Here is an 18,138-nt window from a genome sequence, read left to right as displayed (position 1 = left end):
TACATGTATGCCGCTAGAGTTTCTCTTTCTGAAGAATGACCGTCATCTCAGTTTCTATATGTGGTCACTTTTGAGACTTTGAAAAAAATTTAGTTCTGTATTAAGTAGACAGTACTTTAGATATCTATCAAATATTAGGGGAGAACTGGGGGGGGGGGGTGGAGAGTGGGGTGCCCTCTTAAAAACCCTGCTAACTGCAGTTTTGCTATGTGGCTCCAAATCGGGTTTTTACATGTGATGTGAGGGGTCATCTCCTTGGAACGGACAGCAGAGATCATGAGCTCTCTTGGGTGGATTATAATTTCCGTGATAAGCCGCCTGATTAAGAGTGAATGCCACGAGATCGTCTGTAGTGATTGAGGCAGAAATCTGCCAAATGTAAGTGAGAGCAAGTGGAGTAAGAAAGGGGGGCACAGATGAAAGCAATTAGCTTTGTGTAATTGATTTGTCATCACCGTCACTCACGGCCCCTGATTGGCTGGGCCAACGATAATCAGCAACTCTGGCCAGCAGTGAGAGAGAGAAAGCACATTATGAGATACTGTATGTATTGTAATTTAAGAGGCCGCGTCATTCATGCCCATAAGATTTAGTCCTTACCACTGGATATGCAATCCTTGACACTATGCTAGGACGACGTGCCAGTCGATATCAAAAGCAAATAGAGATAGAACGCCCCCCCCCCCATTTACAATCCTGTAGAATGTTTTTATTACTCTTTCTGTAGTACAATTTTATGTAGTGCAAATGTTCTTTCAGTGGTATTGAAAACTTGCAATTCTTCCATACTAATATGTCTTGTGGAAGCATGCCACTTCCTCAAATTGGCAACATCAAGTCTCGCAACTACAGTTTGTATCACCACCTGCAATAGTATTCTGCAAAATAGCTTGTAATGTAGCACATATTGAACCTGCTAAAACCTCTAATGGACATTCTTTTAACAGTCTGAATACTTTTGAGAAATTACAATTACTGCCATCTTTACCCTTTAAGTAGATGAAAAATTCCTATCTCCCCTCTCACTCTTCCCCTCTCCTGTCATTCAAGCAGAAGATTTGTCAGGGGCAGAGTTTAACTTTGACCCCGTTTACAGTGCGGGGCCGAGCCCGGCCGCGGCTCGGCTGCGGCCGAGCCCGACCTCAATTGCGCGGCCGAGCCTCGCAATTTTGTCCGTTTACACTGCTGGGCTCGGCTGCGCTTTTAATTCAAACCTTTCAATATTTTGTCGTAGTGGCGCTCTGCTTGTAAACAAACGCAAATTGGTATTGTCTGGTTTTCAGACCCTTTGCCAACTGAATTCCGTGGCGACGAAGTCGCCGTTCGGGCAAAGGCCTTTGCCGAAGGACAAAAATCCTTTGCAGGACAAAACCAACTTAAACTATATTAGTTTTCGACGTTGAGGGGGTTAACATCCTGAATAGCGAAATATACAGGCAGAGGGTTTGGAAGCCAGACTAAAATCGGCCGCGCATTTGGCCCAGTTTGCGTTTACACTGAATAAAGGCCGGGCTCGGCCGCGGCTCGGCCACGGCCGAGACCACCTCCAGAGCAAGGCCAAATGCGAGGACAATTTTGGCCTAGGCCAATTTTGGCCTCACATTTGGCCTTTTGCGCGTTTACACTGAAATGAAGGTGGGCTCGGCCGCGGCCAAGCCGCGGCCGAGCCTCGCACTGTAAACGGGGTCTAAGATAAGTGACTTTTTAAATCTGAAAGTGGGTTAGAATCAAAGTAAGGAAAACTAAGGAATCATAAAATTTGAAGTATTGTAGAGCTTTCTTTTCATGCAACTTGAAAGAGAACATGGAGGGATTTCCTTTTTTTTTAAGGGAGGTGTATCATCCTACCTTGTATGTCTTTGTTCTTCTTTATTTATTTAATACAGTCTTAGAGTTGGAATCCTACAAAGCTGTGTAAACAAATCTGTGATCAAATATTGATGCCTTAAGTGAGGGATGGGGTCAAACAAGGAAGGACGAAGATGTGATATTTCCCACTAGCGATCCCCCAGTGATGTCAAAGTGAATCATGCCGCGTATCTGATGCTGCTCAGCTGTCTGATCTGTCAAAGCGCTAGTCTCAAACATGCGCTGATTGATTGGAAATTATTAGTTAGCAGCAAGTCGTACAGCCGTAGCGTAAGGAGCAGCGGTCGAAGGATAAGGGCTGAACTTCCTGCGGCATGCGATTTGTCACTTGACAAGCGTATTATGCAATTAGAGCTGCTGCTATGGGTGGTATCGGTGGCATGGCGATACGGATGTACATGCAGTCCCGACCGTTCCGTGAAACGTTCCCCACAGTTCTGACATGCCATGGTGGGCTGGTTAAGAGTGCCGCACACTTGTTGATTGCTTGTTTGCACCATGACTCAACTGGCAATCCCACCTTATTTTGACTTCGGAGTTTAACATTTGTAAAGGCCTATTGGGAACATAAGAATAGACTTAATTATTGTAATCTGTATTTTTTTTTTTTTAACCTAGTCTCAGTTTGTTAGGCAATAAAAAGTATCATCTGGAAATTGCAAATCATTCTGATCTGCTGCACTACCACCAAAGGCTTTGAGCTACTGTTGAAAAACTTGTTACAAAGATAACACATAGTATGTTCATACTCTAGTCCTAGTTTATGAGGCAATGACATGGAATAAATGAGCTTTCCTAATTTGTTTACTTTGCTTTTTGGTTGGTCTGCAAACAACTCATTTAGAAAATAAAAGTATGAGTATACCTGTGACTGATAATGGTATTACTTTGAGTGGTAAGATATTCACATTCCTTTCCTCAGTTTAGACTTCCCCATTCTCTTTCCAACAAGCATTTTGATTAGATAATCTCCACCTACAAATACATCCCATAGATACATCAGTGGACTTTGTAGCATTCATTACATTCTGTGCGAATGCTTTGATGGGAACAATGTTTGAGGCATCCAAAATCAAACAGGAAGTATAGGAACAGAAAAATGGCTTGTGTGACCTCAAACTGGGTCACATGATCGGCTCTCGATAGCGAGCCGGTATTGATATAAGCCCCGGGTTTATTCTATCTCTGTGGTTGCTTGAGATGTGAATGGCACCTTCGCATTCTGCAAGGAACCAGGAGAACGCTTTTGCATTCTTCACTTCACATAGGCTATGATTGTGTAGTTTTGATACCCCTGTCAGGCAAGTAATGACCCATAAAAACTGTGACTGGTCTGAACTCTTTATGTCGGAAACAGAAACAATATTCTAATGGGTCAGAAAATAGTGCAGGCAAATGTCACAATACTTTCGTACAAGTAAGAGTTTCTTCCACTAAGAATATTGGGCATAATCAAGGATGTTCAAAATGTCATTGTTGTGATATGCTTTATCAGACAATTGAGATAAGCAAAATAATGGCTTCAGACATTCAAAGCCATAAGTTGTAAAAGAACAAAGGAATCACTTCATTTTACTACCATCTTTGATGGTTTATTCATACAATGTTTTTGAGATGATGTTGTGAGAAACCCTGGAGTTTTGTGCATGATTTATCCATGAATAGATGTTTGACAAATCTCTTTAATTTAAGACCAGTGTAGAGCTTGATGCAATATCCTTAGCAGTAGTTGCCTAGCTTGGATGAGGGAAAGGAGATGAAGAGGAAGGTAGCAGATGTCAAGTAGGGATGGAGGATAGGGTGCGGGGGTGGATGAGGGGAAATAGGCATGGGGTATAGGGAATAGGCATGGGTTATAGGGAATAGGCATGGGATATAGGGAGTGGGGATGGGGTATAGGGAATGGAGAATAGGCATGGGATATAGGGAATGGAGAATAAGCATGGGGTATAGGGAATGGGGATGGGGGATGATAAATGGGGATGGGGAAGTGGGAATAGGGATAGAGATTGTACAGTGTATGTAGATGGGGAGTGGAAATGATGATAGGAGAACAGCGAATGGGAATGGGGAATAGGGGGCGGAAAGGGGGTGGGAAATGGGTAATGGGGATAGGAAATAGGGATGGGGGATAGGGAACAGGGATTTGGAAAAGGGAGTGGGGATGAGGAATGGGGTATGTTGAGTAGGGATGGGGAATGGATATGGATAGTGGGGATGGGGATGCACAATGGGAATGGGGATGGGCAAGGGGGATAAGGGAATAGGAATAGGGAATAGGGATGTGGAAAAGATTTGGAACAGATTTGGGAATAGGGAATGGGGATGGGGAGTGGGGTATGTGGAGTAGGGATGGGGAACAGAGATGGATAGTGGGGATGGGGATGGACAATGGGAATGGGGATGGGCGAGGGGGAAAAGGGAATAGGAATAGGGGATAGGGAATAGAGATGAGGAAAAGGGAACATGGATTGGGGAATAGGGAATGGTAATGGGGAATGGGAAATAGAGAGTAAAGATATGTGTAGTAGGGATGGGGAATGGAGATGGATAATGGGGATAGGGATTAAAGATGGAAAAGGGATGTGGAAGGGGAATGGGAATGGGGGATAAGGGATGGGGGATTTGGGGATGGGGAGCAGAGAAGAGGAGTTGCTAAACTCTGACTTGATTCATTGAACCGAGATTGCCATCATGTTCTCTCCCTTCAGAGTCACAAAATGGACTGGTTCCGCGAGCTGAAGAAGATCATGCTGGAGCTGATTGAGCTGCGAAGGCAGCTGCTGTCGGGCACCATGACGCTGGACGAATGTAAGGACGTGAAGTGCACCATCATGAGTCGAGTGGACTGGGGCAACTGTCGGCTTGGCCTTGACCTCGTCCCGAGTGTAGATGGCAAGATAGTGGACAGTAGCCAGTGCAGCTTGGTGGAGCTGCACAAAGTGGTCAGTAGCTTATGACAAGATGCTCCTTGTCACCAAATCTTTATTGTTATTTTTATATATTTAGTTCTTACCAAATGTTAAAGCATGAATAAGCCATTAGTTCAAAGTGGCAAGAGACATGGACCAGCTTTTCCGTGGGATTCCACTTTTACTAATTACCTGATTTGAAACAATGATTTGCAACAAATTCTGTCGACAACAACCACATTTCATATATCCCTTCAGCAGTCGTAGACTGGTTTGATGGTACATTTGTACGTAGAAACACATGAACGTATGGGACTGTAACTTTTGGAGTTGTTTACCGAACCTGCGCTTCCACTTTGATTGGATTTGCCACACAGTGGGAATGATGTGTAGAGAGAATGGACAGCAGTCTCGATTGTGCAAACGGGGGATGTTCTGACAGTGTAGCTGGTTTCGAACCGTGCCACAAGGGGGCTCAGCTGGCCTCAATTTCCCTTACGGAACTATGCAAAGACAAAGTCTGGGGTTTGCTGCTGGGGGGAGGTTCTGAGATCAATGCTGTGTTCTCTCTTTGTGAATTCTTTTTTTTAAACAGAGAGAACAAATATCATAGTAGGAAGGGGCACACAGAATTGACATTGTAGATGAATTTCCAGCGATGTACAAAAATGTATTGAATTTGCAAATGTTATATTGTAAGAGATTACAGATTGTCCATGCTCTTTGAGATCAGTTCATAGGAATAGGATTCTGCCCAACTGCCGTAGAGTTGTCCATCCATCCGACTGATCTCAGAATCCATTCAGAGCTAGGCTTAGCTGGATGCAGGCTATGGTCATTTGGAGAATATATTCCACATCAAAATCAAACTTTGAGGGGGGTGGGTCAAATCTATCATGACAAAAATTGAATTTGACTGAATCTCTGGAGGAAAATGTCAATCATGAAGACATTTATATAATTAGTTCATTCTTTTACCATTCACCTTGCATTTTGCAGCATCTACGTAGTGCACAAGAAACAAAAAGTTCTTCCCTGGTAAGTAGAGTGTGTGAAAGACAAGTATGTTGTGTGCAAAATGTACTCACTTCAAAGACATAATCCAACATACGGCACCCTAATATACCAAAGCCATCAAACCCCGTAATCCGTCCACATAATTACAAGATACTTTGATGTATTAACTCTTGTGATTCTAACGTTTGATCCCTTGACCCATTACCTCTGACATTCTAATATCATTAAAGTTTGTCGAGAATAACGTCATGTAAACTCCTGCATAGTTGTTACATCGTAGGTCCTCAACTTTTAATACTACAATCTGCCCATTTGCCTGTAGTACACACAATTGTATCCTCATGGGTGTAATGCTTTTGTCAGTTCTGGATTTAGTAAGCTTCTATGTATTCTTATTATTTTCTTTATCTGTGGCACTGTTGCACTATGCATGCTTTTTATCATGGTTATTCAAGGTGCAAGTATATTGTACAATTTTTGTCTTTGTTCATGTCTTTGTGAAATGTACCTCTGACATATTTGAGCATGCTCACATGAAGGTTTTTGTCATTGTATGATTTAACCCTAATCAGGCTGGGCTTTTTTGGCTATGCTATATCTTGGGGGGGGGGGGGGATTCCGCCCCCCCTTCAGATCTCGCCTATGGAACACGCGATTGCGCCGAAAATCGGCACACGCGACGCCCACGACGTATTCTATCAAAATGTATGGTTGCTTTCTCCGAAAAATTTTTCTTATATTTTATATTAATTAATTATTGTAATTTATGCATAAAATCAGTTTTGGGCTCTAAATCACTTGTTAATGCTCCAATTAAGCTGATTTCTTTTTTAAAATGTTTCTTGTATCATTCTTTTGAGACATAGGATAAAAAAAAATCTGTATTGAAATTAATTTCTAATGTATTTTATTGTTTTTTGAATTTCTTATGTATTTCCTTGTTTTTTGACCTTTTGTTTTTGTTTGTTTTTTGGCCAAAATTTGTCACAGGCATTTTTCTAAGCATTATTATGCTAAAATAAATTAATTTCGGCCATTCTAAGTGAAGATATGAATTTTATGTGAATTAATTGAAAAAACACAATTTGCATTGGATTTGTACACAAAATCACGTTTTTGAGCAATTTTGGGGTTGACAAATTTTTTTCAAACCGGCGTCGTGTCAAAACGGTATGCGCGGGCGCAACAATTTGGGTCTCAAAAGTTGCGCGATACTTGAAAGAAAAAAGTCATGAAACATCGCGGCGGGAGCTTTTCGCGTTGCGAAGATATTGCGCGAAACGTCGAGGGGGGGCGGATTCCGCCCCCCCCCCCCCCCCCCCCCCCAGCCTGATTAGGGTTAAGCAGGCAGGTGGCAATCAATCACTTGGTTCTGTCCATTATGTTTTAGGGGTGTGGTACTTTGACTCTGATGCAGTGCCTGCTGTTGAAAAAAATAACAAAAAAGTTTGAAGTCATGACATTTGTTTTGGTGCAGTGATATGCAGTGACTAGTAGATTGTTTAGAAATGATCCTTAGAGCTAGAGCATGCCAAACTGTGAAAAAACATTTTACTTCTGGAGTTGCATAAGCCTTGAAATTCATTTGAAATGTTCTAGAAGGAAATAATGCATGTTTTCCTGTCTTCTTTCCACACCAAGTGTTTTGTTATGTTTCTTTTATTCAATGTGTTTTTCTTTCTGTTGGGTTTTCTTTCTTTTGTCATCACACTTCCGATTTTTGTTCTTGGTTGTCCCATTTGCCACTGTGGTTTGAAAACCCCCGGCATGACCAAAACCAATCCCCGCCCCTACCTTTGACGGTTGTGCCGCCCACCCCTTCACCGTGTCATTGGATTGTCGGCCGAATAGCCGGTTCAGGCCTCAATGCAACCATTGCTAGCACTTGTTTCTGTACAAGTGCCCAGTGAACCGGCACCACCACAAACACAGGTAAATTTGATGTGGTTCTTGAGGGGAGGCTAAGCTTTATGTGAAAACAATGTCTATTGCAGTCACAATCACAATGTGACATTAAGCACATGGTATTGGCACAGCATGCTAGTGTGTGTATGAAGGTTAACATGTTTAATTTAGGTGTATGGTGTAAATTATTTATTTGGATTCAATTGTCGGTGCTGGATGTCTCTGTATTAAAAAAATGCATCATTCTATGGCCTATCTTTTGAGTGCTCCAAAAGTTAAGTTCTTATTTGCTTTATTGCATTCTTCAAAGCTTACTGTCTTTGAGTTTGCTAGCAGAGTCAGAATCTCTTTGAAAGAGGGATCGTCATCAAGTACATCAGAGTAGACTAGATAGATCATTGCATTTCACACATGTTTCAAAAACTACTTTGTCCGCATTTCAGCAAATGAGCAAGATAAAATGGCAGTCAATGCAAGTCAATCTGAGACTGTGCGATGTACTCTATGAGCTGAAGTTTTTGAGGTGGTTCTATTTTCACAAATTTTGTGAATTGTCTTTAAATTGTGAATGTAAAAACATGCAAATAGAAAAAAAAAACTACTGTAGGTCTAGCTTACGGTGGGGGCTATGATGTAGTAGGGATATCTGGGACATAGCAACACGCTAGCACTGTACTTCACATGCAGAACACACTTCTTGTTTATGTACAGGAAATCACAGAGTAAAAACATTCACTGCTAGTAATGTTGCTAGGTTCTCATTCGTATTTGTTTCTTGAATGGTGAAGTAACAATTATTAGACCTTCTCAACTGCAAAATTAACAACATGTGAAAATGTGTGGCAAATAGCAATTCGTAAAGATACCTGTAGGTGAAAATTTCAGCTCGCACAGTATGTGACGCAGCTTGACACTTCCATGAGACTGTACTTAGTGGCGTTGCTTTCATTCTCAGCTCCTGACCACATTTTTATGTGATAATAAATTATCAAGATTAGACGATGACATTAAAGGGATGATATAGTTTTGGTTGAGATGGGGCTTTGAGTTTCCAGCTTTTTTGTGAGACTATGAGAAACCTCTTTTGAGATATGAAAGAGCTTGCAATTCTGAGGGGAATTCAAAGTTTCTTTGATGAAAATTGTTTTTGAGGTCCACTGTGTTTTACTTTGGGGATATCTCAGCCTTTTCAGAAACAATTTTTATGAAATAAACTTTGAATATACCTTTATAGAATTGTACGCTCTTTCATATTTCATAAATGATTTTTGATTATCTCACAAAAAGTAAAAATCTGAATCCCCCATCTCAACCAAAAACTATACAATCCCTTTAAGAATACATTGTTCATGTTTGTAGTGGTTCCAAAGTTCCAAGGACAGTCAGAATGCTCTTCCGCAATATCTTCTGATTGTGAGCTGAAGACAAATTAGGGAAGTGGCATGTTATTAGGTGGATGTCATTCAGAATTTGTCTGGAAGTGTGATAAAGAGCAATCAGGGGGGTGTTTCATCAACGCTTATCAGACCAATGCTTTCAGCAAAATCCTTGGTTTTGATTGGCTGAGATGCTCTGGTCACTGTCACTGACTGTTACTATGGTGATTCAAGTTGTCGGTGCCGACAAACGTTGATGAAACACCCCCCAGGCATGATGGCGAGATTCAAAGGATTGTCTCACTGCTCCGACCGAGCTGTATGATTATTGTCGAGTAGATAGGGGGTGGGGGGGACACAAGAAACAATCAGCTTTCAAAACAAATAAAAAATCATGCTTTCTGTTTTGAGATATACTGTATGTATTAAAAAGAGATAGTACCGTGGTAGTTACCATTTTCTGAATGGTTCATTCTGACACTACTTTCTGTAAGGGAAAAATTGAATTTTAGTTGTCGATTCAATTACTGTCATGTTTTCCTGTTCTTTGAAGCAAGTAGTGATCATTTTCGACTTTTTTTTTAGCTGCATTTTACACAATATCAGCGACACTAGTAACATGTAAAAATGTGCAACTCATATTTATTTTAATCTTGGAGCTTTGCTAAATAGTTTCTTGTTTTGTACACTAATAATGAAAATAATAAAGTTTATACACTCTCGGTACCAGAGACTATTTCACGCATGTCCATTTGACTGTGCTCTCTCAACTTCAAATTGATGTCACTGATGCTTATGAGAAGAAAAATGGAAAACAAGTAAAATTAAAAAAGAAAATAATAGTCTTCAATTTAAGATGTAAATTGGAGTTCAGTACTGTATACACCGAATATTTCGCGAGGTTTTTATTTTTTGCAAATTTCACGAGTTAGGTGCTATTCGCGAAATTAAAGACACACGAAAATATTGACTCTGATCTCGATGTGAATCTGACGTATGCATGTTCACTTCTCCGTTCCAGTGCAGGACTCCACGATCGCAAATTTAACCACTCGCGAAATTGTCGGGAGATCCCGATTCGCGAGAAATTTTAGACTCACGAAATATATGGCGTATACAGTATTAAATCATGTGATGTCACATAGTATAAGTATTATGGCATATGAATACATGTAATACATATAGTGATATGAAATGCACAACTCTTTATCACTAATTCAAAAGAGACCACCTGCAGGTGAAAAATTCTAATAGTCTTTATAGGGAAAAACGGTCATCATTTCTGAAATCTTCATTAGCTTTAGCTTCAAAAGTACATGTAAACTCCAAAATCCAAACAATAGTGAAAGGAAGCAAAGCAGGGACAAACAAATCTTTTAAATTCATGACAAATATATATATATATATATATATATATATATATATATATATATATATATATATATATATATATATATATATATATATATATATATATGTATATGTATATATATATATATATACATATATATATATATACACACATAATTGTGTGTGTCAAATGATACAAAGTATACAAATACAAAGTAAATTGTAATTGAACCTTTGAAAATAGTTGTAAATGAATATAGCTTGAAAACAGTTTCGTATGAAAGGATAATATTGAAAAAAAAGTGATATCAGGAAAATTTTATTTCCTGCTTTCAATGATACAAGAAAAAATAAACATTTACATTTGTTCTTATTCTTGTAATTTCAAATGATAGAATCCTTTGAGAAAGAAAAAAAAGAGACATTTCCTGCCAGAGTTGAAAGCTTTACCACCTCAAGCACAATATGGAACTTGTTAGCAGGAACCGTTATACATAATTGCATCGCAGTAGTAGTCGTAGTAACAGCAACAATAAAAAATATGATTTTTAGAGTCTCACATAACCATCTGTATTAATGCAAACATTTTTGTTTCTTTTATTTTATTTTCAGCATATACTTTTTTATTAACATTTTCTTAACAATTGTTTTTTTCTTTTCACCAAGCTCACCATGGTATTAACATATCTTGTCAAGCATAACATCTTGATAACAAGAACTGATGTTATTTTACTCGTCTTAACAATCATTTGCATCAGATTATGTGTTAAGTGTGTTCACATGTATTCTCTTTTATGCCCAACTTCTATCTGGACTGTCGCGTGGCAATGCACAGGTGTGAGGGAATATCTAGTTCTTGATGCTGTTCTTTATATTGTGACAATGATGTACAACATATGTGTGATAGTTGTGTGTGTTTTTTTTTTTCCTCTCTCTCTTTCTGTGCATTAGTTCAAACAAATCATACAGTCATAGAGAATGAACATCGTCTCACATACAGGAAATGAACATTAGGGTCGCATTTGCGCTCTATCCCTATCAATTACACATGCCGGCTATGAGCTGTGGAGAAACATGCAGATATATGGGCATCGCAAAATTAGGGTTTATGTGTTACTGTAATAGAAGGCATGTTGTGAATGGTAGTCAGAATTAAATACTTCTCATGTTCATGACAGTGCCTACAAAAGTGTTATGTAATCCATTTACCAACTACAGTGTGGAGTTAGAGATGTTCTGTGGTGATATTGTGAAATAGTACATGTATGTATCTATGCTGAAATGTATCAGATTGACGTCCCAGCCATGATGAAACCCATTGGCAAAATGAAACCAGGGCCCCATTTCATAAAAGATGTTTGATAAGATAGCAAGTCTTGCTGGAATGGCAACTTCCCACAGCAACAGCCAATCAGGAAGCTGGATTCTTGTCATTACGATAGCAATTGCCATTCCAACAAGAGTTGCTATCATATCAACTTTTTATTACATGGGGCCCAGATATCCCTTGTTAATTGCACTGCATGATGCACACTTTATGATTTTAATCACCCTTTAATTGTCACAGTGACCTTCAGTATGTTTTTAAATATGTTAAAATATCGTGCTTGACTGTAGAATATATATAATAAAATGTATGAAATGTGTTAAAGTGGATAAATCCTGCTGGTTTCCTCACAGTCTGCCGATCCCCCGGAGGCATTTGCCCACCACCTCCACTTGCAGCTGGTAAACTTCGGCATCAACACGGGAGAGGCTGCCGAAGCGTTCTTCGCCCTCTACGACGCCAAAGAAAACATATTCATCACGTGAGTTTCGGAGATAAGCACCTCATTGCATAATAGTGGCCACTCCCACAAGACACTGTAGAACAACATGTTCATCAAAGCCTTAACTCACTTGTTGGCATCTGATATGTCACACATTATATCAATTCCAAATTACAATGTTTTGGGAGCATGGGGTTAAATCGTCACCTTGTCTTGTACACTTTATATTTCCTTGCTGAGAGCAGCACCAAAGATGTCTACTCATGAAATGCTTCTTGTTGATTTAACATTTCACAAGAGCCTACATCGACATGCACTGAAAATTATGAATGCATTTTTTTTGTCCCCGCCGAATGAGTTCGAGCAGGGGACTATGAAACGGGCTCCGTATGTGTGTGTGTCTGTGCGTCCGTCCGTGCGTCCGTCCGTGTGTGCGTCCGTGTGTGATCAAAATGTTATATTTGCTACTTCTCTGTCATTTATGAGCCAATTTTGATTCTGTTTGCTTTATATGATAGCACTACATGGGAGCTTTGAAACTTCTACACAGAATTTCAGTTGTGACCTTTGACCTTGACCTTTGACCTATATTGTACATTTTGCTACAAAATGTTACTCCTTCGCTATTTCTAACCCGATTTTGATTCCGTTTGCTTTATGTGATGGCACTAGGTGAGGGCTTCAAAACTTGTACACAGAATTTTGACCTTTGACTTCTTTGACCTTTGACCTTGATTTTTTACCTATATTGCACATTTTGCTACAAAATGCTACTTCCGGCGGGGACATATATTACGCACCGCGTAATTTCTACTTTTCCTTGTTTCAGTCATATGAAGGATAAAATGTTTGTGATGTCTGATTTTGACAATTTGTTATCATTCATTGTCTTATGCCATGAATAACCTGAAATAAATATTGTTTCATTCTGTGCACTCTCGAAGGCAGTGAGATATGTATCATTCAAATGAACTGTTCAAATTTCTCAGTGGTTGCGACAAGGTGCATGCAAGGGCGGGCGATATACCACACGACATTCATCAAATGCATTGAGAATGCATTGATACAAAATGTCACCCTGGCAAAAAAAAAAAAAAAAAAGTGCACATATGATGTCCTTTTGAGGAGTTTGTAGGAATATTTTTATATGCAGACAGCTGTGATATATGCTTATGACTAGTGTAACTGTCATATAGCTAAAGCAGCATCCTCGCAGTAGCCTTTAAATTTATGCTTCCAGGGCAGCTGTCTAGATGGGCACAGTAATGTTTACTTGTGACAAACAGTGTCGAGACTTTGGCACTGAGTTGGCCCTTGATTTAGCAGCATACATTTTAGCGGGAGCACACTGTGAAGGTCTCAATCTACAGGCGACCATCCATAGCAGTTATGGCTGTCGTGAAACTGAAACTCTCATTTCAATTAATCAGAAGGAAATGAGTCTGAGTACTAAACCAGGATGGTTCTTTCATTTTGCTGTCATAAAGAAAAGCTTTGGCTCGACGGATACATGCACCATGCATGTTTACATGAAATCATACTTAAGAGTGGCAACCCTGAAAGAGACATACTCTGGATTAAATAAACATAGAAATGGTCTCTCAATCAACATAAATGGAACACCCGTACAACAGAAAGTATTTTATGTTTACAGTTTACTGGAGATAAACATTCATTGTCTCTTTGTAACAGGTGAATTATATAGTATTATTCTTGCCCTAATGATTTGTAATGAAAATAATGTCTGTACTGATGTCTGTGTGGATATGTGTATGTATGTATGTATGTATATACATGTTTATGTAAATACATATTTTTTATGAATGTATGTTTACAGATATGAATATATATCTACATATATACATGCTGTTATTGTATATATTGACAATACGTGTACTTGAGAGTGTATGCGTGATACTGTCAATCTTTGTTACTTCCTTGGAATTCATTAGCAACGGAAATGCATGCACGGATTTGCAGAATTTTTGTTTAGTAGAGAGTCAAGCTCATGCTGCACATTACTGAAAGATAAGAGCATTAGGAGCTGTCCACAGAGAGGAAACCCAATTCCACCACCCCAAGAGCCCCAATTTGAATTATTTGATGCTCTTCATTTCCAGGGAGAGGTTTCTTGCCAAGTTCAACAAGCAGGGTGCTCCTCTCAATGTGGAGAAGATTGGGAACCTCGTCACCATTTTCACCGTGAGTGTCTGTCATTGCTTCGTCCACATCAGGGCACTCTGTCGGCACAAAATTTTCCCCGAATTTTACCACATGTTTTGATGCATTTTTGTATGAAAGCTTTATATGATATGAGCCTAAAACATCAATATTCTTTAACCCTAACTGGGCGTTAGTACCATGAAGTTCCGCGTTCCTATCGCGAAAAGCTATCACCGCGACGTTTCGTGACTTTTTTCTTTCGAGTCTCTCGCATCTTTTGACACCAAATTTGCGATGCCTGGGGGCGCGGTTCCGAAGTTGCGCATAGATACAGTGTATGTACGTGCATGTCAGACCAAAAATTGCTCAAAAACGTGAATTCGTGTGCAATTTCAATGCAAACTGTGCTTACAGGCAAATTTCATAAAAAGCATGATTATTTTGGGGTTTTATTGATTAAAATCAATTAATAACATATTTTCTTGTTCGGAACAATGTCGCAGACAAATTTCATTGAAAAAACAATGGAAAACATAAAGTCGAAAAAAACAAGGAAATTCATAAGAAATTCAAAAAACAATAAAATACTTCAGAAATTTTTTCTGATAGCACAATTTTTTTTCTCTCCATTTGCTAAGGACACTAAAAAGAATATTTACACAAAAAATGTGCCTGTTTTGAGCTTTGTTTAGTGATTTATACCAAATTGTCTGATTTTATGCATCGTTGTGCATAAATCAGCATAACTTAGCATAAATGATAATTTTTTTGAAAATTAACTTCATGGTACTTTAGATTACGTCATAGGCAACGTGTGTGCCAATTTTCGTCGCGATTGCGTGGTTGACGGCCGAGATCCCCCCCCCCCCCCCCCGGCTCTATCAGCTACCTATTAAAATAGCCCGGCCTAGTTATACCCCCGCCAAACGAAGTTTGAAGGGGGTATATAGGAATCAGCGGACGGTCGGGCGGTCGGGCGGTCGGGCGGTCGGTCCGTTGCAAATCTTGCGTCGCGAACTACTTCCTCAGTTTTCAACCGATTCCCATAAAACTTGGCACAGATGTGTGCCTTGGGTTGTAGATGTGCAAGATGTATTTTTTGACAGTACCCAAAAGTACGTTGCCATGGTAACGGCATATTATGGGCAAAAATGGGTACAAATCTTGCGTCGCGAACTCCTCCCACAGTTTTTGATCAATTTTTATGAAATTAGGTACAGATGTTCATCTGAATATGTTAATGTGCAAGACACATACTTCCGCAGTGGCAAAAAGTGCGTTGCCATGGTAACGGCATGTTATTGGTAAAATATAGGGCAAAATGCTTCATGGCAAAGCTGCTTCATCAGTGTTCTTCCAATTCTCATGGAATTCATATTGAATGTTTGTCTTAGGATATAAGGTCAGCATGACACATTTCTTGACAGTGACAAAAAGTATGTTGCCATGGTAACAGCTCACATATTATGAGCCAAAATGATGGAAAATTTTGTGTTGCAAATTACTTCCTCAGTTTTTGCCCAATTTCCATGAAACTTGGTACAGATGTGTGCCTTTGGTTGTAGATGTGCAAGACGCATTTTTCGACAGTACCTGAAAGTACGTTGCCATGGTAACGGCATATTAATGGCAGAAGATCAAGGAAAGATCTTGCGGATTTAACTACTTCCTCAGTTTTTTTGACCAAAGCTTATGAAATGTTGTTTTGACCAAAGCTTATGAAATGTTGTTTGGCGGGGGTATAACCAGTCGCTGTAGCGACATTTCTAGTTAGGGTTAACAGCAGAATGTCAAACTTTGGATGTGAAGCAGGATATTAGTATCCCATGAATCGCAAACTATTTTCTTATAGTTTTTCAAATGCTACTGTCTGGGCATAGTGTTATTGTCAAAGTTGATTTGCCTATCAGAAATTACAAATTTTGATCAAATCACGGAACGTGAATATCATTTTGGGGAGACGTTTTGATGTTTTGAAGTGTGGATGTGATGTCTTGGTTTCCATCTAAAAGGGTCAAATGCTACATAATTTATCAAGTCTGTAAACTTATAATCAATGTCCTTTTATGTACATTATATATTGCATATGTAGAGTGAGATAGTACTACCAGATTCATGTTATGTTTACTTTTAAGAAACGGGATGATTCTCAGGAGAAAAGGACTAAAGAACTCAAAGATGGCATCAATCTTGGCTACATTTTATTGGTAATCAAACTGTAAATGATGTGAGATACAGTTGTACTTTGAAAGTCCTTGTGAGGCAACATGTTGAATATGAAGAAATTGACTGCTTTTTGCTGTCTTTTTTGTTGTTGTTTTTCTCTTGTTATTTCCTGAGTAGGACTTGAGCAGTAAGGATTTGGAGCGCGACCTCTATCTTACCTGTCACATTATCCGATGTGGCCAGATGCAGGCCGGCCGTAACGTAGACCCCAAGAGGCAAGTGGCGTTCACCTACAGGAGACCCTACGGATATGGGGGTGAGTTTAGCACCCCACTGGGATCTTTCCCTTTCTTGTTCATTATTATTATTATTATTACCATTATTTATAGTGCGCTTTTCCCACAAGGCCCAAAGCGCTTACAATCAATTCAAAACATGTACGACAGTGTGTGTAATTGGATAAATGTTACAGCTACATGTTAATGTCGTTCAGCTATGAATGCCATGGATGTGTGTCTTGTCTTTGTATCAGTCGTTGTGAATGCAGTTTGACAAGCTGTACTTTCGTAGCCAGGCATGTGCCACACTCTTTACTGATTGATTTGATCTCTATTGTCCCTTCAAGGAAATTTGGTTGAGATTTGATTGCAAGCAGTCCTGGTCCTTGAAGTAGGAGCGTTGTAGTCTTGGCAAATTGGATTTCATAGAACTTGTGAATGTGTTGTGCAATTCTACACGACGAAACATTAACTCTTGGCCAATCTAGAGAACTCTTTATGATAATTTGTTTTTCATCCAAACACTTTATTTTTGAGATAAGTTGAACACAAGAGGGTTTACTCACATGACACTTACAATTCTCCTTATCACATATAAATGTAAGCATTTTGCCGCCAGCAGCCGGGTCCGTACGCTGGCCGTATGCTGTGTGCAAACGAATGAGGCTGACCTTACGCACCCACCCGCATTATGTGGCGGTCAAGTGGGTTCACACTTTCGGTGGTTCACTCATGTACTTCCGGTAATGCGCAGTTACTGTGCAGCAGGCACCTACAGAGTGTATAATATGCAGTAAATGGCATCTAATTTTCCCCTTTTTATCATGACTAAAAAATTGCCATTTCACAATTGAAATACATTTTCATATCATATAACTTGATATTTCTTTGCCCAACACATATCAGTTGTGAAGAAAATCAACAAAACTATGGTAGTTTGGGGACAGATGTAGTGCTCTTCATTTTTTGTGAATGCTCAAATAGAGCTCTCGCAGTCCACTGGCACAGTATTGCCGACTCTTAGATATGAAAATTAAAAAGCATCGCCGCCCTTCAGAGTTTTGACAGTTATATGCGATAGGGAAAATTAAACATACCTGTGCATGTGTTGGAAATCAGGTTGTATTTATGATTATTGCATAGCCGCCAGGTCTCGCTGATTCTGCAAGAGGTTGTATGGAAAATTTGGTATCTCTTCATGTCCTGATGAGTTTAAAGTATGCAATATTAGAGAGTATGATTCCATTTCAAGTATGTTCATCTTAAAGAAACCTGTGTACATATTGAGTAAGTTTTGAGGTGGCAAGAACTTTTTTTCCCCTTTGTAACATTT

At 39.4% G+C, this 18,138-nt stretch overlaps 1 protein-coding gene across 1 annotated transcript in view; it reads left to right on the top strand.

Annotated features, from left to right (window-relative positions):
• Positions 1-18,138, top strand: part of LOC140245782 (dedicator of cytokinesis protein 3-like) — a 127,603-nt gene that overhangs the window by 35,053 nt on the left and 74,412 nt on the right. Inside the window, exons 6-11 of the mRNA XM_072325305.1 lie at positions 4,581-4,814; positions 5,781-5,819; positions 7,650-7,730; positions 12,110-12,237; positions 14,319-14,400; positions 16,705-16,843. Coding sequence (XP_072181406.1) covers positions 4,581-4,814; positions 5,781-5,819; positions 7,650-7,730; positions 12,110-12,237; positions 14,319-14,400; positions 16,705-16,843 — 703 coding nt within the window. The remainder of the gene's footprint in view (positions 1-4,580; positions 4,815-5,780; positions 5,820-7,649; positions 7,731-12,109; positions 12,238-14,318; positions 14,401-16,704; positions 16,844-18,138) is intronic.

Source organism: Diadema setosum, chromosome 2 (assembly GCF_964275005.1).
Source record: "Diadema setosum chromosome 2, eeDiaSeto1, whole genome shotgun sequence".
NCBI lineage: Eukaryota > Metazoa > Echinodermata > Echinoidea > Diadematoida > Diadematidae > Diadema > Diadema setosum.
Note: the sequence above shows the minus strand (reverse complement) of the source record. Positions and strands in the feature narration are given on the sequence as shown.